This window comes from Arachis hypogaea, chromosome 1, assembly GCF_003086295.3.
Source record: "Arachis hypogaea cultivar Tifrunner chromosome 1, arahy.Tifrunner.gnm2.J5K5, whole genome shotgun sequence".
NCBI lineage: Eukaryota > Viridiplantae > Streptophyta > Magnoliopsida > Fabales > Fabaceae > Arachis > Arachis hypogaea.
This window is the reverse complement of record NC_092036.1, coordinates 2733940-2757660: the sequence shown is the minus strand read 5'-3', so window position 1 is coordinate 2757660 and position 23721 is coordinate 2733940. Positions and strand designations below refer to the sequence as shown.

Genomic DNA, 23721 nt, shown 5'->3' with positions numbered 1-23721 from the left:
CTCAGTTGTACAAATGATAAAATTTTGGTAACTTGGGTTTAACTGCACAGGTCTAGGACTGCTGGTCTTCCTAGAAATTGTGCATTCATACGCAGCTGCAGATGAAATGGTTGGATTATCAATGTTTGATGGATCAAATGACTGTTATTTTCATTCTGGTACTTATCATGCTACTTGATTCTCTCTTCATTGAATCACATGTGCAAATTGTTCGTTATTACTTATCATTACTAATCTGTCATATGATATTTTCCTATTATCTCGGTCTCATTATTGATATAGCTAATTTCGTCTCTGAATTTTTAGAATTCGAGGTAAAAGAATGAATGTCATTAAATTTGGTCTTCTTGTAACTCGTTTTGTCTAATGTAATACCTATATATGTTTTTTTATTTTGATTTACATTTTCCTAAATTCTTTTTCTGCTTCAGTATCATTGATAGAAATTATCCTAAACCTGAAGTGAAACCCTGGGACTATTTCTTGTCTCCACATAATATGGTCAACAAGATACATATTTGATGATTCTTGTTGTGCTTTTTGTAGCTAATTAGGTTAAGAAGCTCCCTGTTGGTCTAATTTGTGAAATTTTAACTACATTTCTTCCAATTTTTAGAATATTTCCTGACTCCAGATTATATACAGGTACAGCTATAATTATCATTTATAGATGACTGCAGTGAGTAACTATTTGATATATATGTCTGTGTGTTCACTTTTTGAAGTGAGAAATTGCTTTGACTGGTTTCCTGTAATGGTAGTGACTACTTTTACGTTTGTAAAGCTTTTGGTTCCTTATATCTAAAAAAAAAGGCTATATAATTTTTCATAATCTTGTACTCTACTTTGCCATCATTGTCATACTGGTTATTATTACAGCCTGTCTTGTGAATAGGTAAGCGAGGACAACACAAATTCTGGGGCACCAGAATGTTCAAATATGGCGACCCTGATGTTTTGCATTTCCTTCTCTCAAACCTGAACTGGTATATGCAATAAGAAATAATCATAGTGGATAGCTATCTCATTGATTCAGTGCCTGTCTACCTTATTAGTCTATTAGAATCTTCCGTAAACAATAGTGGCCTTGTTGTTATCTCCTTTACTCTTCTTCTTCCACCTTTTCTTTGGGTCCATAATTTGGCAGGAAGTGCTGGTATATGCTAAATTGCTCATGAAATAATGTCTGAACAGGTGGATTACAGAGTATCAGATTGATGGTTTCCACTTCCATTCAGTTTCGTCTATGCTATACACTCACAATGGTTTTGCTTCTTTTACTGGTGACTTGGAGGAGTAAGACCTTTTTCGAACTTAATTGCTTCTTAAATACGTGAATCATTGAAAAATAAATTTTAGTTGGCTCTCACCATTTTTCTTCCAAGACTATGAATCTAAAGGCATCCATGTTATATTTCTTCCCCTTAACATGGTTTTCTTTGCTATTTTCAATTGTTTATTTTTTTTCTCACAATGATAGAACTTGGCATTTGCAGTTTTTCAAGTCATTTTAAGTTTAATCAAAATTGTTGTTGTTGTTGTGGTCTTCACCCCCCCCCCCCCCCAACCCCTGGTGCAGCCCATTTTTAGTTTTATTCTTTTTAAATAAAGGAAACATAGTGACATTGAAAACTGTAGAGGTAAAAAACTGAGTTTCTTTTCAGGTACTGTAACCAATACGTTGACAGGGATGCACAATTGTATCTTATCCTGGCCAATGAGATACTACACGCTCTTTACCCAAATATTATCACCATAGCAGAGGATGTAAGTGTTTAAACTCTTTTAGATTTATGTAGATTCATTTGCATAAAGTTATTTAAAAAAAAAAAGAAATGAAGAGATGATTACTGGAAAAACTTGATGAAAATAGTATGATTAGGAAGAAGAGAGATTTCACTGGAACAGATTATTTAAGTGTCAACGATTCCATCTGCTACTGTTATTTATGTGGGCATCTTTACAATTGATATTTTTAAAATGCATTTGTTGACAGGCAATTTGGAATGTGTTTTTGGATAATGCAATCTATCTATTAACAATGTACAAACCTTCATTATGTTAATCAAACACCATTTTGACAATGAGGTGGTTAAGAATCACCATTTCACAAAATTTTGGTCAAAGTACATTAAAGAGGATATACGGGGTCAACAACTGAGTGCACATAAGTTCCTGACTTCTGTGATAAAATCTGTACCCAAATATGTATATACTTGTCCTATTTCTTCAGTACTTGGCATATTTTTCTCTACCACCCCATCTGATAGTTTGTCAAAGAACATTACTTTGGTGGCAAAAGAGTTATGGCATTTTCCCCTAGAATCTCAATCTCTTTGGCATCAGGTCATCATAAATAAATATGGTATAAGTAGGACTGCTTGTGATGTTAATACTTCTACTCATGCTAGCCCCTCGGAAATCCATTTCTCAAGGTTACGTAACTTTCAAACCCTTGCTTTCCTTATAGTAGGTAATGGGTGTCGTTTCAACTTTTGTAAAGATCATTGGATAGGGGATACCTCTTTTAACCTAGCATTTCCTCGTCCTTTTCATCTATCTTCCTTGCATAATTCTCCTATTCGGTCCTTTTACATTACACAAGGTTCCTCTTTCTGTTGGGCCTTTCATTTCTTTTGTAACCTTAATGATAGGGAATGAACTTTTAACTCTCTTAGGTCTTTTTGTTGGTTTTTCCTTGTCTTCTAACCCTGACAAAAGGACACGGTTTCATGATTCATATGGTAGCTTTAGTTGTAAATCCTTCTTCCAATTTCTAACTCATTCCGTCAACACATCTTTCCATCTAGACAAGTCCATTTGGAAGTCCAAAGCTCACACTAACATCAAATCGTTAATATGGACAGATGTACTTACAGAATTAATACCAATGATATGATGCAGGTTCCAAGGCCATGTAAGGCTATCTCCCCTGATGTGTGTTGTGTGTGGTGTAAATTCAGAGTCAAAGTCATATCTGTTTTTGCATTCCCTGATGGCTGTTTTCTTATGGAGCAATTTGTTTAGCATTTTTAATGATTGTTGGGTGTGTCCTGCAACCCTAGACCAATTTCGATTGACTAGATTTGTTGGTTTTGGTAGTAGAGAAGAGGCAAAACTTTTGTGGCACCATGCAGTTTTCGCCACTATTTGGTTGGAGCATAGTGCATGCACCTTCGATGAGAGAGTTTCTGACAAGCATATTTTATGGGATAGGATTAGATGTTTGACATCTATTTGGTGTAAAGCTCATGAGTCATGATCTTTATTGAGGACTTCCCCTCTCAGGCATGTTGAGAGATTGGAAAATTGTGCTTTATAGATAAATCTTTCGTTGTTTTGCTTTTGTGTAGAGGAACCCTTATCCCGAATTTGTAGTATCATTCTCCTCATCTTAACAAAATTCTTTTTCTATAAAAAAAATGCAAATGATAATAGTTTTAAAATCTAAACTGTCAGGATCCTGAGATCTCTTCCTTGCATAATATTTACAATGTGTGTATCTATTATTGTTCAGGCAACATTTTACCCTGGATTATGTGAGCCAACTTCTCAAGGTGGATTGGGATTTGATTATTATGTCAACCTCTCTGTGCCTGAAATGTGGTCAACTTTTCTCGACAGTGTGCCTGACCTTGAATGGAGCATGACTAAGGTTCTCCTCAATTAAATATTATTTCATTATTAAATGGGATGTTGTTTGGTCAAGTTAGTCAACATTTACCTGACTTTTTCGGTGATACTACAATTTCACTGATATTGTATCTTGTGCCGCAGATTGTCAACACATTAATTCCCAGTAGAGAACATGCTGATAGGATGCTTATGTACACTGAAAATCACAACCAGGTATCATTCCCTTATCAATATGTCTACAATTATTATGGCCTCTATTTTGTCATAGATTTTAACCTAATCTTTTTTCTTAATTTGTTGTCAGTCCATATCTGGAAGGCAATCATTTGCAGAAATATTGTTTGGCAGAATAGATAAACATTCACATCACTATAAGGAATCTTTGCAGAGAGGATCTTCATTACATAAAGTATGGTTTACACTAATTTCCATATTTTTGCTCTTTAGCAAGTGAATACTCTCTCTCATTAATTATCTTGACTGTTTACATAGATGATCAGATTGATAACGTTTACAACTGGTTGCCGTGCTTATCTAAACTTCATGGGCAACGAGTTTGGGCATCCAAAGGTGAGGATTGCACCTACTGTATATGCATTAATAGTTTCTTATGTATAACTGATAGCGTTTTACCTGTGGCAGAGAGTTGAGTTTCCAACATCAAGCAACAACTACTCATATTCACTTGCAAATCGTCAGTGGGATCTATTGGAAAAAGATGGAATTCACTGTGATTTATTTTCCTTTGATAAGGTGTTAGTTTATTCCCTTGTTATTGCTGTTGCGCTTGTGCTTGCAGGCTCTGACACTTGGAATATCAAACTAGTCAATTTATGAGTACATTACAATATATATTGTTTGCCTTCAATAGTTTATATAGGAACAAAATAGTAGGTTGTTGAATCCGATCTTAACTTTTTATCGATCATATACAAGGCTTTGTTGTTGTATTTGACTTGATGTTGCAATTCAGATTGTCACAGGCCTCCAAGAAATAGTAAGATTGATTAAGATGCTAAGCAAACAATTTACTTTCCCTCTTTCTTTTCAGGACATGATGAAGCTGGATGAAAATCTGAGAGTGCTCTCAAGACGTATTCCGAACTTTCACCATGTGAATGACAGTTCAATGGTAAATTGATGTCTCTTTTAATGTTTTTTTTCCCCTTAAAATATTCCTTTCTTTTCTCTATAATACGTGGCAGCATTTTCACATTGAAGATATTATGTCAATATGTCATATTGAATGAATTTTTACATGCCAACTGTTGTTTACAGGTTATATCTTACATCAGAGGCCCCCTTCTCTTTGTTTTCAATTTTCACCCAACCAATTCTTATGATAGTTACAGCATAGGTGTAGATGAAGCTGGAGAGTATCAAGTAAGTGTTTGATAATAGAACAGTAGCATGTCGTGTTAATTTACCAGTATCATTGTTTCTTGCACTGGTATTTTTTGTCTGTCATGAATCAATTCACGTTAATTGACAAAAGCTATCCTGATTCCTCAATGCCTCTGTATTGCTGATTGTGAAGGCCTAGCTTTCCAAGTATTTTGTTTCATATCCTGTGATAAGATAACTAATTTTGTAAGCATTCCATGATCGCGCAGGTTATTTTAAATACAGATGAAATAAAGTATGGAGGTCAGGGAATTCTTAAAGAAGATCAGTATCTTCAAAGAACTGTCAGTAGAAGGTAGTACTCTCTCTCTCTCTCTCTCTCTCTCTCTCTCTCTCTCTCTCTCTCTCTCTCTCTCTTTTAACATGAGAACCTATGTGTTGACAGAGTTGATGGCCTTCAAAACTGCTTACAGGTGTCACTGCCTAGCAGAACTGCTCAGGTAGATAATATATTTGTTTCATTTGCTTTTCTAGATTATTTCTCAATCCTGTATAGTTGCATAACCTGAGTATGGAAAATGTTAAAAGTTAAGAGTTATTTTTCTGAGTTCTTACTTCTTAATAACATGTAAAAATATTAATTACTCGTGAAAAGAAAAACCATATCAGATTTTCTGGATGCCTTATTAATTGATTGCACACTTCCTCAATTTCTCCAAAATTAAAAACAAGCACATAAGGGTAAAGACACCGACTCAGTTGGACTCTCAAAACCTTTTGTTAAAGGAATATCTCGAAAAATACTCAGGTTGATCCCCTTGAAACTGTTACTGAAAATTTCAGAACTCATAGGATTTCATATAAAGCACTTCCTCAACTATTTCCCCCTTTTTTTAAGAGGATCCAAAAAGTCCAAAAAATGACTCTTGCTAATAATGATTTCCCAAGAACAATGCACCTAGTGTTTATTTCAAAAGCCAATTGATACAATCACTATTTGATACATTCTTGGATCAATTTATTTGGATACAATTTGTATCCGGAAACATTGATTCAAGGATGTACAAAAACGTGACCCTGATCGATAAAAGAAAACAGAGATTAAATATGTCAAATAATTTGAAGTGTCATTATAGTGTAGTCTTGGGGATGTGTATACTAGGATTTGGATAATGGATGGGACCATATTTGCATTTCAGTACTCATGATCAATGGCACATTATAGTAATAAATCCCTTACATCCCAGGCAGGGATTTACCATTTACAAGTGATTAAAATGTATTATCTTCATATAAAAGTAAATTCTTATATGACTGCTACCTGAAAAATTTGTGTCTTTTAAAGTAAATATCACATGATATAATCAAGAAAAGCATATATCTTGTTATTGACCACTTATACCTACATGACAGGACTAAGGATAAGGGATTTCTACTTTTTCAGGTTTACAAGTTAAGACGGATTTTGAGAATATGAAGCATTCTGCATCCATGAAACAACTTTAAGCCAGTAAAATAGACGTAGGTGTGGATTGTTGGTAATTGAAGTTGATGAAGAAGATGAAGTGCCTTCCAAAGTTACCACAGCTACAGCTTCTATGATACCTAAAGCTGTCACAACAAATGGATCTTTGATGTATGAAACATGCAAGGTATTGATTATTGAAAGATGGTGCTGCATGGCCTAGTTATATAGATTTAGAAGGGTTAATGCTCAAATTAATCCGAAAAAGATTTAAAAGCTTACAAGCGAATCAATTTGGTTTCTAAAATATCCAATACCTTAATATGGTATATAAAAGATATCAATGCGAGTCAATTTGGTCAATTTTGTTAATTTTTTGTTGACATGTCAGTGCTAAGTGTCACATGGCACGTTCAGAATATGTCTTGATAAATTTTGTCTCATAAATTAACAAAAAGGTCTACTTGACTTGCATATTTTTTAGAGACTAAATTTTGCCGCTAAATCTTCAGGAGCTAAATAAATTTGTTCATATTTTTTTAGAAATTATTTTGAGCATTAATCCAAATTTACAGTTATCTTGTAAATCCTTCATATCCATGTTACAAGAATTTATGGTGTGTAAATAGTTTCGTTATACATGTGCTTTTGTTTTTGTTTTGTTTTTTTTACTGAAATTAACCATTTGCACCATGATTAAAACCATGGTTGTTTTTTTTTTTACATTGCATTCTATTATGATATATTAAAAAAAAAAACTTTTGAATAACTTTTTTTTTATTCCATCTCTTATTGTGTTACCTAAGCTTAATTCATGGCTACATTTCCCTTCCTTCCTATTGCCTCAATTTGGTTTCCCACCAAATATATCTTTCACTACAAATTGATTACAAAACATAAAGTCAACTTGTTATCATTGTCTTTAAAAATAATAATGTTGATGATGAATACAATTATGACAAAATACATATTTTTTTTCTACGAAATCTCATTTAAATTGACTAATTCTAAATTTGAATATAAAGTATCATTTCCTTCTAAATATCCACAAAGTAGTTGATAATTAGATATTCAAAATTTGTCTGTTGAGTTTTATGGGAAGCATTTATTGTAATGGATGAAGAAGCTCTTAGTTTAGTATCAGTGGCGGATCTTGAAAAAAAAATTTAGAAGGCAAAATCGTGAGGTCTTGTGTGCTTAAACGGACAATATCGTGCTAACAGATGGTTTAAACTGTTACAATAATGAACTAAATTAAATTCAACTATCAAATAATAAATAATACAAATAAATGATTTCATATTATTTTATTAATTTTAATATATTATAAAACAAAATTATTTTTCAACTAAATTATAAAATAGATAAACTATATATATAAGTATTTATTAAAATTAGTCTAATATTTTAATTTTTTTTATATCACTACTATTTTTAATATATTGCACAATATAATAATTGGTGTAAGGTCCTACATCAGTTGAGGAAGAGAACGAATCATGCTTATAAAGGTGTGGATACCTCTCCCTAGTATGATGCGTTTTGACGAGTGAGTATGGGGGTTTCGGCTATCATCCCTATCGGCAAAGACAAAACCGTGATGCCTTGTGTGCCAAAACGGACAATATCATGCTAGTGGGTGATCTGGATTGTTACAATTATATTTTAAAATAATAAGATTATCTTTTTATTATAAACATAAAAAATAAAAATAAAAAAACGAAAATTGTTGACCTTAAAAGTAAAAAGAGAAGAATATATATATATACAAAAAAGAGAATGTGCTTGTAGTAAGTTTTGAACCAAGGCCAAGAACTTGTGAAAAACTTACAACAAAAATAATACAATTTAACAACTTGTACCAAACAAAATAAATGATCAAAATTTTAGTTTTATAAAATATTTGGGATGTGGGTCAACTTAAAAACGAATCGTGTAGAAGCGTTTAATTTTATTATTAATCACCAAGATGATTTTGAATTTATTAATTTGTTGGTGTTTAAAATAAGAAATATCGTGCATTAAAATTAGCGTGTTAATTTTCGTTTGATTATGAGAAATACAAATATAATGACAAATACTATGACAAAGATGACGATAAAGTTATTACAATTTTATTATGTGGAACTTTATTCTTTTGAGAGAAATTTAAACGGTTCTTTTATTTTTTTATTTTTTTTATTTAGTTTATTTAAATTACCAAAACAATTCTGAACTATTTTTTTTAGAGAAAGTCTAGGGAGCCAATGGCCTAAGCGTACAATGTGTACAATGAAGGTTTAGGAAGTATTAGAGATATGAACATTAGTGTTACGTTGTCTTGTCAGGTTACGCTTTTAGGATGAGTGGTTTCAGGAAATGGTATTAGAGTTTTAGATCCAGAAGGTCAAGATGCTAATTGCTAATAATGATTCCTTTGGAAGTGAACAAATTGCAGTTTTTTCACGGTTTGTTTAGAGATATAATTATTAATATTATGTCTTGTCTCGCTGAATGCATAGATCTAACAGTCCTTTGACTTTTTTCTATTTCAACATGAAGATATTATAACAGAACCAATTGCAAGTCAGTGGAGACATCATTGTTCGCTGTAAACAGAAAAATATCCCATCTTCATCTCGCGCCGCACGTCATCCACATCGACGTCGACGGCGGTGCGGAGCTTCCGTTGCCAGAGCTTCTCTGCTCTCTCGGTCAGTGCAGAGGTAGGTTAGAGCCTGTGACATCATCTTCATTATTGTTGATGCATGTTATTATTCAGGGAATGCTCTTATAAAGTTGCAAAAAAAGTTTTTTTTAAGATATTTTTTAATAATTAAAATTTAATACCTACAATCACTTAAATTATGTTATTTTTATTAAAATAGGGTCAGATAAATTAATTTAATTAAAAAATAGTAAATTAAATTTTGAATATGTCTAAATTAATACTATCTTTTATTAAAAATGACTACAATACTCCTATTATATAAAATGACTAAAATATTTTTATTATATATATTATTTTGAGAATCATAAATTCTAATTCTTTTGAGTAAAGTATCGTTTTTATCCCCAACGTTTGGGATAAATTCTATTTGTGTCCTTAACGTTTAAATCGTCCTATTTGTATCCCTAACGTTTATAAAAGTTATTCAATGTTATCTTACTATCAATTATACTAACAAATCAGATTATATTTTTCAATTATTCTCATTTGGATATATTCATTCTCAATTAGGTCTCACTTGGATGTGTTCGATTTTAATATTATACTCACTATTTGTGTTTAGATTCAATTATGTCCCTAGAAAAGTGAATTATGTAAATGTTGTAAGAATTAGTTTTAACTTTTGATGAGCTATTTTTCGGAGTGGATCATCGATTCTATCCCAGATATTTATATTCTAACTTCAAGAACAGATTTTTAAAACTCAAACTAAAGCGTTCATAATGTATAATTGACGACAAGATAACATTGAATCACTTTTACAAACGTTAGGGATACAAATAGGACGATTTAAACGTTAGGGACACAAATAGGATTTACCCCAAACGTTGGAGACAAAAACGATACTTTACTCTTAATTTATACCGATTTAAAATTTAATTTATTAATTTTTTTGTTAAATTGATTTGTCCGGTCTAATTTTAATAAAAATAATACAATTTAATTAATTATATGTGTTAAATTTTAATTTAAAAAAAAATATTTTTAACATCTTTATTTAAGTGACTCCCTATTATTTATCATTATAAGAAATGTGCTCAAAATCATCGAATTTACTCTCAGATATTATTTGACAGTGTATGTGTAATGAGAAATCAAAAAACAAAAAGAAAATAGTAACATAAATAAATTTATAAATACTAAATTATTCTTAAAATATATTTATCTATGTTTATCACTCGATTTTTTTATACTTTTTGACATATTATTAAAATTGAGTTTGTATTAAAATCTAAGTTTAAAAAGTAGATGATTCGAGTGACTTCGATCTAAAAATTATTTTATTTATTTATTAAAAAGAAATTACACAAGCAATTTTTTTGTTTAGAGAACTATTTAGATAAAGATATTTTTAGTAATTAAAATTTAATATATATAACTGATTAAATCATATTATTTTTGTCAAAATTAGATCAAATAAATTAATTTGATTAAAAAATTGATAAATCAAATCTTAAATAAATTTAAATTAATATTTTTTGTAAAAAATTATTACAATATACATTTATTATAAAAAATAACTAAAATATTCTATATATATCAAATTCTTTATAATAATCAGTCAAGTTGTTGCACAACTTGAACTACCTACGCTGCAAGTAGTAACTATACCACCAATAATAATCACTTTGTTCTTGTAAGAGTATTAATTGTAGGATACCATGGTGTAGCATTATTATTATTATTATTGTTATTGCTGTTCTGATCTAATAATCCAATAATTCAGTATTGATTAATATTAGAGCCGCCTGTGACATCATCTTGATTATTGTTGTTCTTATTACATCGATTTTATTGTCAGATATTATTTGACATTGTATGTGTAAATGAGAAATGAAAAAGCAAAAAGAAAATATTAACCTACATAAATTTGTAAATGCTAAATTATTGTTAAAATATATTTATCTAAAAAAAGTATTTTACTTTAAAAAAGAGAAAACTAAAAAACATTGTTAGTTAAAATAAAAAGACTCATTTTTTTATGTGTTCTTAAATAATTATTTAACTACTCATTATTTTTTATTCATTTGTAAAATTTTACTTATTATAATATGTGGTGTAAATATTTTTTTTAACCAAAATAATTATCAACATAGACAAGATTATTTTAATAAAGAATTTTAATATATTAATATATAGATAATATATATATTATCTTAACTAACTTTTAGAACACTAATAATTTTAGTCATATTTAAAAAATTAAGTTTAATTTGATTATTAACTACTTAACTAAATACTTAACTAGTGTTAAAAGTTAACTATAATTATTTATTAATTTTTATTGAATTGATTTTTTATTTCTTTTTAGTTTTTATGCTAAAAAACAAATTTAACAAAATAATTATAACTTTTTATTACAAAACTCAATATTTTATCTATAATTTTAAATTTTTTCAAACGGATAAATAATACATAAATATTTTAATAACAATGTCTTTATATAAAAGTAATATTGTGAACTATTATTAAATAATTCAATCAAATATATTTATTTAGTCAAATATGCCAATCCCATTTATAACATGATTTTCATACAAAAGCATTATATTAAAATATTTAACTAAATAATATAATAGACAACAAACTATAATTTAAATAGCATAATCTCAATACATGTGCCCATGTGAGACATTTGATCTTTTCTTTTGTCTATAAAAATCTATGTAGAATCTATGACCCATTCTATACGGAAGACTAGTAAACCTACGTATAATAATTGACAAATTACAGAAAGAGTTTTAAGTGTAATGAGAATATAAGTGTTCTAATTATTTTAATTATCGTTGATCTATATTATAAAAAATATATATAATATAAAAAAAATTTGAATGTATCATAAATATTATTGTTCCAATTGTTTTAACCGTTAATTTCAATTAATATATATTTTTTATAATTAAGATCAACGATTAAAACAACTAGAACATCAATATTTTCAATATACTTAAAATTTTTTTATAATATATTAATTAAAATTAACGATTAAAACAACTGAAATATCAATATTTCTAATACATTTGAAAATTTTCCCAAATTATATATATAAGTAGCAGGACAAGTGTATATAGATGTTGTGTCATGATAAACACAACTTTGTTGTCTTAATTGATTGCAAGTGATCCAAAATTTGTTGATTCCGAATGGCTTCAACTTCCAGGCTGCTTCTTGGCACATCACCATTTCCTCATCATCCTACTCGATCATCACTTTCCATCACAACTGGTACCACTTTTTTCTTTTCTTTTTGTTTAGATAAAAACTCAAGTATAATTATATTTATTAAATAATAATTTAGTCAAATTTATTAAATTATTTAATAAATGAATTCAATTACATGCGAGTCTTTGTTATATGTACAACATAAAATTGGGTTGGTTGTTTAGGTTCAGTTGCAACAGCAAGAACTTTATGGCACAAGAACAGAAAACTCCAATGCTTGCATTCTTACAAATTCATTCATGGAGGATGCACACCTGAAAACCCCAAGAGACGAAATTTATTTATAAAAGCAACTTCTGAACCGTATGATACAGAAAGCATTTGGATCAAGTCTATGAAGGATATCATGCATACTGTCCAAAACTTTACTGTCTCTTATTATTTAATTACTGTGGTTAGTTCACAAATCACAATTAACCTTAAATGCTATACTACACACTTGTTAATATTGTCCATTTCATAATAAAGGGTATGGGTGGGTTCGGTTGGAATAGTTGAAAACATTTTTTTAATTAATATATTTATTTAATTAGAAATTATGTTAAGTAACTAATAACTTTTTTGAACAATATAAACAATGAACTTTAAAATTGGTCTAATTCAAATAAAATACACTACACTCTAAAATACTCACCTAAATCTTAATATTAGAATAATCATCTGCACACCTAATGAATTGAACATTCGATATATCAATTGTTCGCATTGTTTAATATTTTTATTGTTTACCTATACTTTCTCTTGCGTTGAATGGCTGAGAGACTTATGAGTTTAATATTTTTTTTATGTCCGGTCAGTTAATGAGCATATGTTCGGCATCGGTCCTTGCAGTGGAAAATTTATCAGATATATCTCCAAAGTTTTTTCTTGGCTTATTCAAGGTGAGCTTCATCCTTCTATATCACAATTATTGTTTATAAATTAGATTAATATTTAATTACGATCTTAATTATGTACACTAGCCAGCAAAATCTCTTATCACTTCACCCTTCCTATACCATAAATAATATCATCTTGCATTCAGAAATAATTTATTGCCTTTTTTTATTGATTTTCCATTCTTTTACAAACTTACCATCAAATTGTTATAATTTTACATACATTTTTTTTGTATAACTAAATATAGTATGAAAATTGAGGTATTTTAATAATAAATTTGCAGAAGGATGATATATTGGTAAAAAAATATAATCACAATTCATTATCATATTTTGATGTCTAAAATAGTATATCTATCAAATGTTTTAATCTTTTATATTAGAGTCAATAGTTTGATTTAAAAAAATATGTCAAATGATTTTATATTCACATGAAAGTTTATAGACATGATCAATAATATATAAAGTTCTCTTACCAAACCAAATATTTGTTATTATTAAATATATCTTTACAAAATTCAAATTTGTCATTCTTTTAAAAAATATAGTAGTTGAATGAAGAACAACTAACTACTATTTTACCATTTAAAACAATACATTAAAATAATTAAAATGTTTCAGATTTCAAGTGCCAAATGGTGAGAAAGGTATTTCTTTTAAAAAAATATTCTTTATAATACTTATTGTATATATTTATTGTATTTTTTTTTATAGTATAAAAGCCAATTTTTTCTCACTTATTAATGACCAATTTTGAATACTAAAAATAAAAACAATTGGAAGTCATGATGATGCATGTTTATAATTATCTTTCTAATATTTAAATGAGCAAAAGTCGACTCTATATGCTTTTTTTAAATAATAAAAAATGAAAGAGATTCAAGGTTTTTTTTTTATATAATGAAGAGAATAATTAGAAAAATAAATTATGAATCTCAATTATTTTTCTTTAGTATTTTTACTTTAAATATAATATTTTTATTGGAACGCTTCTACGAGTCTTGATAGGGAGATGAAAACAACCCCAAAATAATATGTATATTACTTTGTAATATTTCTTAACTTTTTTTTTTGTGAAAATTTAGGTACAATTGTTTTCACGTGAAGTTGATAGCTGAGAGCCATTAGATAATTTGATTAATTTGACTAAATTTTTATCTAACAGCTCTCAACCATCAACTTCACGTGAAGTCGACTACACCTAAGTTTTCACTTTTTCTTTTCTTTCTTTTCAATGATTCTAGAAGATGAAAGGTTTTTTTTCTCTTAGAAGATATGATTATTAATTATAACTTCAGAAGTGTTTTATTAATTAACCTTTTTTTTCCCTCGGTATATCATTCCTATCATTTTCATGCATTGGTATGTAGTTGGCGTAAATCAATTATCTGATCCTGAAACAGACAAGGTATGAACTTCTTGGCCTTGTGAAATTTTAGATTCTGTAATTTTAATTTTGTTGTATTATCAGCGTAAAGTGTGTATCCGATTACATTATATTATATCAACAAAAATAATTATATTTTATATTAATTGTGGAAATGATAATTTAAACAAACAGATATATTTGGACAATAATATAATCTATTTTTCACTATTAATGCATCAAAATAATTTTTTTTACATACACATTCTAGCTTATTACTTTGTTTATGGTATGCCTTACTTTTCTATACTAATTAATGTTATATGTTTTATTATTATTATTATTGTAGATTAACAAGCCATATCGTCCTTTGGCATCTGGAAAAATTTCATACAAAACTGGAGTCATTATCTCTATATCATGTTTATTTATGGTACGTTATAATTGATTTATTACTTTTATCAGCATATCAATGTCTATCATATCTTCTAAATTAAATTTCAATTTCAGTACAATGTGGCAATATAATTTCGGATAAAGTATTATTCCTTATTATACTACAAAAATTAAAATACTATTTACTGATTTAATTTGGCTGATAAAAATTAAAATCATCTCTAATTTTTTTTTACGTTTAAAATCATTTTTAATGTTGAATTTAGTTTTCAAACAAAAATATCCTTATATTTATTACTGGTAGTTATAAAATTTTTATAAAGAGAATAAAAAAATATATTGGTAAGAAAGGCGCAAATAGCTTTACTCTTCACAAAAACATAATATCATCATCTTCTTCGAAAATTATAAATTAGAATTTATTTTAATTATTTTCTTAACCTTTGTTTTTAATCTCTCATTGATTGGTGAGATTTGCTTGTATCTTATAGTAATATTTTTGGATTAGGTCGAGCCGAATTTAAGTAGATTTAGATCCGACTTTAAAAAGAGGTCTACTTTAGCCTGACTCGAAGTGACCCGAAAAAAAAAATCGAATTAAATATCTACATTATAATTATAATTATAAAATAAAATTATATTTATTTTAGTGACCTGTCAAAAATATCTACATTGTAATTATAAGATATATAAAGCAACCAATTTGTACGTATAAATTATCTCCAAACATTTTTTTTTTACAGAGTTTTGGACTTGCGGGAATATCAAGATCAAAGCCATTGCTTTGGTGTCTCCTGATCTATTTTGTGGGAATGACAGGTTATTCAATTAATGTAAGTTCATTTTTGTATTGATGTAAATAAAATTTTATTTTTAATTATTATTATATTTATTCTCACATATACTTACATTTACTTATTATTAAAGGTCCTATGTAAACATTTTATTACTTTGTAGATTGTATCATTTCTACACAATTAGAAAAATTGATCCTTTTTCTTTGTAGGAGGTTAAGAGAGGGTTAAATTTAGAGAAATTGATCCTTTTTATTTTTTTTAATAATTAAGAGATTAAAATATAATCTTTCATCGTTAATTTTATAAGTGAGACGAACAAAAAAAATAAAAAAAAAGCAATAAAAAATTAAAGATCATATTTTATTTTCTTAATTTTTTTAACAATTAAGAGGATCTATTTTTCTATGTTTAGTGTCCACTCTGATATTACTCTAAGAGAGAATAGATGATTGCAAAATTCTTTGAGTTTTATTGTTAGTTGGTGGTGATGTATTCCATGCTATCAAAAACTTCTTTAACGAAGAGAATTCTCAAAGGTTTTAATTATACCTAGGTTAGGCCAATTAGTTTATCTACCGTCTTTTAAAAATTATATTTAAAATTATAGCTCATATAGATTATACGGCTGTATGAAATTAATTAGTCCAAATCAAAGTGTATTTTTGAAGGGCCAACTAATTTCAAATAATATTTTGATAGCTTATAAAGGTATGCATCTTTTAAAAAATAAGAAAAGTCTTCAAATGGAAATGGATTGATTTATTATGGAAAAACTTAGTCTAAAAACTTAGCTTTTAGACTAAGTGGATAGGTTGAATTGGTGAATTAGTCACATCAGTTTCTTTATCCATAGTTGTGGAACATCAACTTTATGATTTTTTTTCAAATTATCTAAAGGTTTTAGTTAAGGAGATTCTCTATTCCAATATTTCTTTTTATTTTGTGCAAAATAATTCTTTCTTATTATATAAGATAGAATAAAATAGACTAATTCAAAAAATTCAGTAAGAGGTGTCCTATTATCAACTATTTATTCTTTACCGACAAATAAATTATTTTTCGAAAGGCTTTTGAGAAAAATTAGGATTAAGTACGATTTTGGTCACTAAGGTATAAGTTGAAAATTTTTTTTGTCTTCAACTTTTTTTGTATACAAAATTGTCCCTAAGGTTTAACTTGATTTTAAAATTGTCCTTACTTTAAGGACCAAAATTGTACGGAAGTAGCGGCGAAAGTAGAGGCAGAAGTAGATCGTAGATATCTTCTTCTTCTTCTTTTCTTCCCTCTTCTTCTTCTTCCCTTCTTTCTTTACAGGAACAGAAACACGCTCTTTCTCTTATTTTTCTTTTTATTTTATTTTATATTTTTTTGTTATGGGTAATTTAAACCAAAATTTTAGGATTTAAAGTAAAAATGACAATTTCAAAACTTGATTTTAAACCTTAGAAAAAATTTTGTATAAAAAAAAGGTTAGAAACAAAAAATTTTTTGACTTATCTCTTAGAAATCAAAATCTCACTTAACCCGAAAAATTATGATAAAATCTTCAATTATTAGTAGATTATAAAAAAATTAATAGACAAAAATTAGATCTATACAAGTCAGCAATTTTCTTTAATAATAACACCCATAACTGCATCCGGATGCAATTGACAACCATGATGAATATTGATCATATTGGAGTTTTGAATAAATATTTAGGTCTACGATTTATTGTTAATAAATCTAAAAAGACCCCTTTGAATCTAATTAAAGAGCAAATCCAGAAGAAAATTTAAAGTTGGCAGAGAAATCTGACCTAAATGAAGGCAAACATATTTTTATTAGAACAATAGTTAAAGCAATTTCAAATTAATACTCTCTTTTGTCTTAAATGGCCAAACTCATCTATTATCTATTATATATTTTTAATTTTATAATTAAAATATATCATATATAATTTTTTTATTATAATTAAAATTACTTTTTTTTAAAATTAAAAAATTCTCCTCTCATCCTTATTAATTTTACAACTAAAATGTATTATATATCACTCTCTTATTGTAATTGAAATTGAATCTTTTTCTCCAAAATTAAAGAATTCTTTCCTCCTCTTTACTAATTTTACAACCGAAATGTGTCACATATTACTCTCTCATTGCAATTGAAATTAAATATTTCCCTCTAAAATTAAAGAGTTCTCCCATCCTCCCTCTTTCTTTCTCTATTTCTCTCGATCCTTCAACCACTCTATCTATTTTATATATCATTATCAATTATCAATATCAATGACTAATTATTAATTTGACAATCAAAATATATAACATGACATTCTTTAATTAATTTTTTTTATGTATTATATATTACTATCTAATTTAATAATCAAATGTGTCACATGACACTCTCTTATTAAAATTGAGAGAAAATATTTTTTTCAAAATTAATAAACTCTCTTCCTAAATTCTCTCATCTACCTCTCTCCATTTTTTATTTCTCTCTACCATTTATACTCTATATATAATTTATATTTTATATTAGTAATCTGACAAATCAAAATATGTCATTCAATATTTTTTATAATTAAAATAAAAGTTTTAATTCCAAAATTAACGAACTCTCACTCTCATTTTCACTCTCATTCTTCAGCTTTATCTTTTTCTCTCTTTTCTCTCATTCTCTATTTTTTCTATCTTTCTGTTCTACAGAAAATAAAATTAACAAAATAATATAATTCAAATAAAAAATATTATTATTATTATATACATATTTTTTTAATTTTTTGTTTAGTTTTAAATTTTTATGGCTTATCTTTCTAATTTATATTTTTATTTCTCTTCTTTTTAATAGTTTATTACATATAATTTAGAGATAATAGTAATGTTATAATTAAAAGTTAAAATTAAGATTCAATTATTTAAAAAAAAATAATTTTGAGTTAATTTTATAATTATCAGTATAATTTTTTTATGCTAATATATAATTATATTTTTATATACATAAAGAAAAAAATTATTTTTAAATAGCAAATATAAAAATTAATTATTTCTATTTGTACAACAGAATTAACACCTAATTAAATATAAAAATATACACATTAAATTATTTTAAATTTTAGATAACGAATGTTAAAATTAATTATTAATAAAAAATTAGATCTTTTCATATAAAAATAATAACTAAAAATCTTATTATTTGATTTTTTATCTACAGATACGTTGATTTCTTTAGCCAGAAACTTTTATCAATCTATAATTTTTTTTACAAAAATAATTTAATTTTATAATTTTTTTATGCCATACATAATTTATACTGTCAGAACAAATAGTAAAGTAAAAAAAATACTAGTCACTATCAAAATTTCATAGTAATTTTTCACAATATTGGTGTTGTGAGAAGGGTAGAAAGAGGTGCATGATTTGGATTAGTTAGGAGAAAATAATGAGACCCAAAAAAGAGGAAACGCTAAGTATTAAAAATTTGTGAGCTCAAAATTTATCTCTTCTGGGCTAGCAATTTATCTTTTATGGTGATGAATACATATATTATTGCATGTTTTTATATTATAACTATGTTATATCTAAAAACTTTCAGTTGCCACTATTAAGATGGAAGCAATCTACAATTCCTACACTATTGTCAACTGTACCAGCTAACTTAATAGCAAATATTCTTGCACCTTTTCTTCATATGAAGGTATTACTTTACATAATTATGCTCTCTTTAGAGCCATATAACTAGTTTTTTAATGTGCATTGTAAAAAAAATTTCACATTTTATTTTCGAAGCAATGTTACATAGTTAGTAAATAATTAAATATTATTATTTTTTGTCAATATTTATCTAGCAATAATTTGTATTTATATTTACAAACATTTTACATATAAAAAGTATATAATTTGTATCTATATTTACTAAAATTTTATATATATAATTATATGAATTAATATAGTTTACACCTATGTTTTTTAGAAATTACACATATAAATTAATAAAATTTATTTATTAAAAATAATTTAGTATTTATACTGGCTAAATGATAGTAAAAAATATTAAAAATTGCTAGTCCCAAAAATTTTAAGTTAAAAGTAGTACAATACTAGAGTTAATGCATAATTCAATTTCCAATGTAGCAAATTGGTGTTGAAAGAAGTCTAATATATCTTTGTGTTCAAATGTAATGTTTGATTCTAGACCTATGTTCTGGAGAAGACAACTATATTTCCAAGATCAATAGTCTTTGCCAGTGTGGTCATGACCGTTTACTATTTAGTCATCATGTTGTTACTAAAGGTAATAAACTTATATATATTAACACTAATAATATGTCTTTTGCTTTAATTTTCTCTCTTAATATACAATATTTGTTGGGATAAAATAGGAAATACCTGACCTTGAAGGAGACAAAGTAACAGATTTACAAACTTTGTCGGTACACTTTGGTCCAAAGCAGGTATTTTCTCATCTCTTGCAATATCTCCTGATTATGTTATATGAATTTAATTTTGATATATTATTGATATAAATTAGTTTTATACGGTAGTATTTGAAAGAGAAATAGAGATTAAGAGATTATAAAATTGAGAGACAGAAACTGAAAGACAGAGACGGAAATAAGTATTAGTATTATATTTGGTGTAAAATGGGAGATAGAGATTAAGATAAAGATAAAACTCTAATTTAATTTGTATAAAGGATAAAGTTAGAATTAATTAATTGAAATGTAGATATTTTAAGTATAAAATATTATTAAAGTTTCGGTCTCTGTTTTCAAAAATTTTAATCTTCTGTGTTCCCACTTTTTTGAAGTATTATGAAATACTGAAATTTTAAAAACAGAAACTGAAATTTTAATACTAGTCTTTGGACCAACAAAATATAATACTAAATTTTAGTCTCTCAGTTTTCGTCCCAGTACTTCAAAACAAATACTACCTACGTATATTCAATTATATAATACTACATTAAAAAGAGTAACTTTTTTTATATTAACTGCGTAAATAATTATCTAAAAAACAAATATAATTAAAAGATTATGTAAAATATTTTATACTATTAGTACGTTAAAATTAAATTCTATATGATATCATGCTATCATATTTCTAAATTCCTTTTTTATTAATCTTGTTTTAGGTATTCTGGTCATGTGTTATACTTCTTGAAATGGGTTATGGAATTGCCATTATCATGGGAGCAACATCTCCCTTCTTATGGAGTAAAATTTTCACGGTAATGTGATATTCACTTGTATAACTTATAATTTTGGAGGTCTAATATTTATTTTTCTTTTGAAATTTATTATTGTTGTTGTTTTTTCTTGGGACATAGATTGGAATTTTATTCAAATAACTAGAAGTTTGGTTAATGTTATTGATAAGTAAATTTCCATTTTCTTTATTTTATCCACTTTCAACAACAAAATCTCATTTTTTTCCCATAATTTCAAAATTATCTCCTTAAAGGCTAATGCTTTATTTTCAATTAGAATACTTCAATAAATTTCAAAATTTATTATTTTGTTTAACTTAAGATTAAAAATGACTAGTCGAGATGATAATAATTAATAGATATCTATGAGTTTGATCCCCTTCTCCTCCTTTAAAAAAATATGCCCTTTTTTTTTTTGCTTTATTTCCATTACAGATCTCCATTTAATAATTTAGAAAACATCTCCATCAATTTGCCTTCCTTTTCTTACCAATAGTTAGATTGAATAAATCTTTTTTTATTATAGAAAAAGTATAAATAAATAATTTCTAATCAACTAACTTTAAACAACTACAATTAATAATTATTAATTTTATATTTTTTAAAAAATAAAATTTAAACAATTATTAATTAATAATAATTAAAAAAATTAAAATTACTAATTAATAATGAGTTGGCTAGTAGTTGGCTAATTGGGTATTGATTACCTAACGGAGTTCTTTAGGGCTATTATAGAAGAAACTGGATAAAAAAAATAAAAAATATAATAATTTTCTTTCTTTTAACTTCAAATATCCATTTGCGCTCTTATTTATCTTGGGGATCATATCATCTAGTACTTAAACTCATGTCACAAGTGCTTCTTTGGGGAGAGGGGTTTTCCATTCTCCTAATATTAAAAAAAAAAAAACTTTGGGGACGAAAATCACTTTTTAACACATTTATATTTGGATAAAGTATTATTTTACTACTAATATTTAGGTTAAATTCTAATTTTATTTTTAATATTTAAAATATTTTATTTTCTTTTTAAATATTTTATTTCGTCCTATTTTAGTTTTTTTAGTCAAAATTAAAATTGTTTCTTCTTTTTTTTATTCTGTTATTTTCATTCTCAAATCACTATATCGACCAGTATAACCACTATAATTATAATTTTTGTTAATATCTAAAAACTCACAATAGATGAAAGTGTGTTTTTAGCAAAAAAAGTTATTATGAGTAGAGGACTAAAATAAGACGAAAGAAAATATTTCGGATAAAAACAAAATATTTCAAATTTTAAGAACAAAAATAATATTTTTTTTCTTTAAATTTAATAGCTATTTGAAGTAGAAGTTCCACGAAAAATATTTTATTTTACAATACCTTTAAATAGATAAATTGTTTTATGTTAGCTTAAGTGGCCTTCCTCAATCTCCTAATTTTGCCAATTAAATAGCAAAATTTTAATCCTGCTTGTCAGTATGTATACTCCTAAAATATATTAAAAGAAATGTTTGAGTTATATATATCTGTCACAGTACATATTAAAATATTAATTTGAAATACTTTAATTTGGAACTTACATTTTTTATCAATTCATTTAACACGAAAAAACGAGTTTAAGACTCTAATTTACTAACCAGTTATTTTAATTTTCCCATGTAGACGTATGTACTTTATTTGAACCTCCATAATCATGTTCACTAATATCAAGTGAAAATAGGATTACTTCATTATTATTGTAATAAAGTTTTGATTGTATTGTATCATTCAATTTGTTAGGTCATAACACATGGCATCATGGCTTTGATCTTTTGGTATCGTGCTGATTCTGTGGATTTAAAGAACAAAGATGCTTCCCAATCCTTTTATATGTTTATCTATAAGGTATGCAATAACTTTACACTCTAAACAAATATGAGAATTAGTTTTCTAGGTGAAGCCAATATGTTTCACAATGGAATTTACATGATGATAAGTTGACCATATATCTCTGGGGCCGAAGCCAATGATCACACTATCACTTATGTATTTTCAACGGTGGAGTTTCTACACACCATAGATTAAGGTGTGGAGCTCTGCTGTACCTCGAGTATTAATGCAATTACTATTGTTCTTCTATTCAATTCCGCTTGTTCTTGTTCTAAGAATATTAAACTACATACATGTATAACAGAATACATATCACATTAAATGATAAATTATATATTTAAATAATAATTAATAATACATTATTCAAATACAAATATTTATTAATTTTATTTATTATAGTGTATCAGAATAAAATTTTATCAAAAAAATTAACTAAAAATAATTAAAATAAATACTATTTAATATTTATAATTATATTAATAAATAATTAGTTTTTTTTATTTTTGTTCATAGATTTTACTTAAAATAATAAATTATTTATTTTATTATATATATAAATATTATATTTATATGATGTTAAATAGAAATAAATAAGATAGATTAGATTTTTAATATTTCAATATTTAATTTATTCATGATTAATATGTAAAAAGAAATATAAATCATTTATCAAGTTGATAAATTGAAGCATTATTATTATTGTAATTAACATGTTATTATATTTTTAGAATAATGTATAATGAAATGAAATTTTTATATATTATATATAAATATAATTTATTAATATATTATTATAAAACATAAATAAAATTGACAATAATCATTATGATGAAATTACATTTTCATATTAATATAATTAACACTAT

General features: G+C 26.5%; 2 protein-coding genes across 4 annotated transcripts in view; both read left to right on the top strand.

The window, feature by feature from the left end:
• LOC112790249 (1,4-alpha-glucan-branching enzyme 3, chloroplastic/amyloplastic) overlaps nucleotides 1-7214 on the top strand; it is a 44099-nt gene extending 36885 nt beyond the window's left edge. For all 3 annotated transcript variants that reach the window (XM_072218015.1, XM_072215874.1, XM_025832562.2), the window contains 14 exons: nucleotides 51-158; nucleotides 896-986; nucleotides 1195-1296; nucleotides 1665-1767; nucleotides 3518-3655; nucleotides 3778-3849; nucleotides 3941-4045; nucleotides 4129-4206; nucleotides 4279-4389; nucleotides 4688-4768; nucleotides 4915-5019; nucleotides 5250-5335; nucleotides 5426-5480; nucleotides 6425-7214. In XM_072218015.1, coding sequence (XP_072074116.1) covers nucleotides 51-158; nucleotides 896-986; nucleotides 1195-1296; nucleotides 1665-1767; nucleotides 3518-3655; nucleotides 3778-3849; nucleotides 3941-4045; nucleotides 4129-4206; nucleotides 4279-4389; nucleotides 4688-4768; nucleotides 4915-5019; nucleotides 5250-5335; nucleotides 5426-5480; nucleotides 6425-6457 — 1268 coding nt within the window. In that variant the 3' untranslated portion in view covers nucleotides 6458-7214. The remainder of the gene's footprint in view (nucleotides 1-50; nucleotides 159-895; nucleotides 987-1194; nucleotides 1297-1664; nucleotides 1768-3517; nucleotides 3656-3777; nucleotides 3850-3940; nucleotides 4046-4128; nucleotides 4207-4278; nucleotides 4390-4687; nucleotides 4769-4914; nucleotides 5020-5249; nucleotides 5336-5425; nucleotides 5481-6424) is intronic.
• A 5029-nt stretch (nucleotides 7215-12243) lies between these two features.
• LOC112710990 (naringenin 8-dimethylallyltransferase 2, chloroplastic) overlaps nucleotides 12244-23721 on the top strand; it is a gene marked incomplete in the record, with an annotated part of 176568 nt that continues 165090 nt past the window's right edge. The window contains 10 exon segments of the mRNA XM_072200759.1: nucleotides 12244-12380; nucleotides 13175-13258; nucleotides 14626-14663; nucleotides 14971-15054; nucleotides 15761-15850; nucleotides 19385-19486; nucleotides 19985-20083; nucleotides 20172-20243; nucleotides 20924-21019; nucleotides 22766-22869. Of these exon segments, the coding sequence (XP_072056860.1) occupies nucleotides 12299-12380; nucleotides 13175-13258; nucleotides 14626-14663; nucleotides 14971-15054; nucleotides 15761-15850; nucleotides 19385-19486; nucleotides 19985-20083; nucleotides 20172-20243; nucleotides 20924-21019; nucleotides 22766-22869 (851 nt within the window).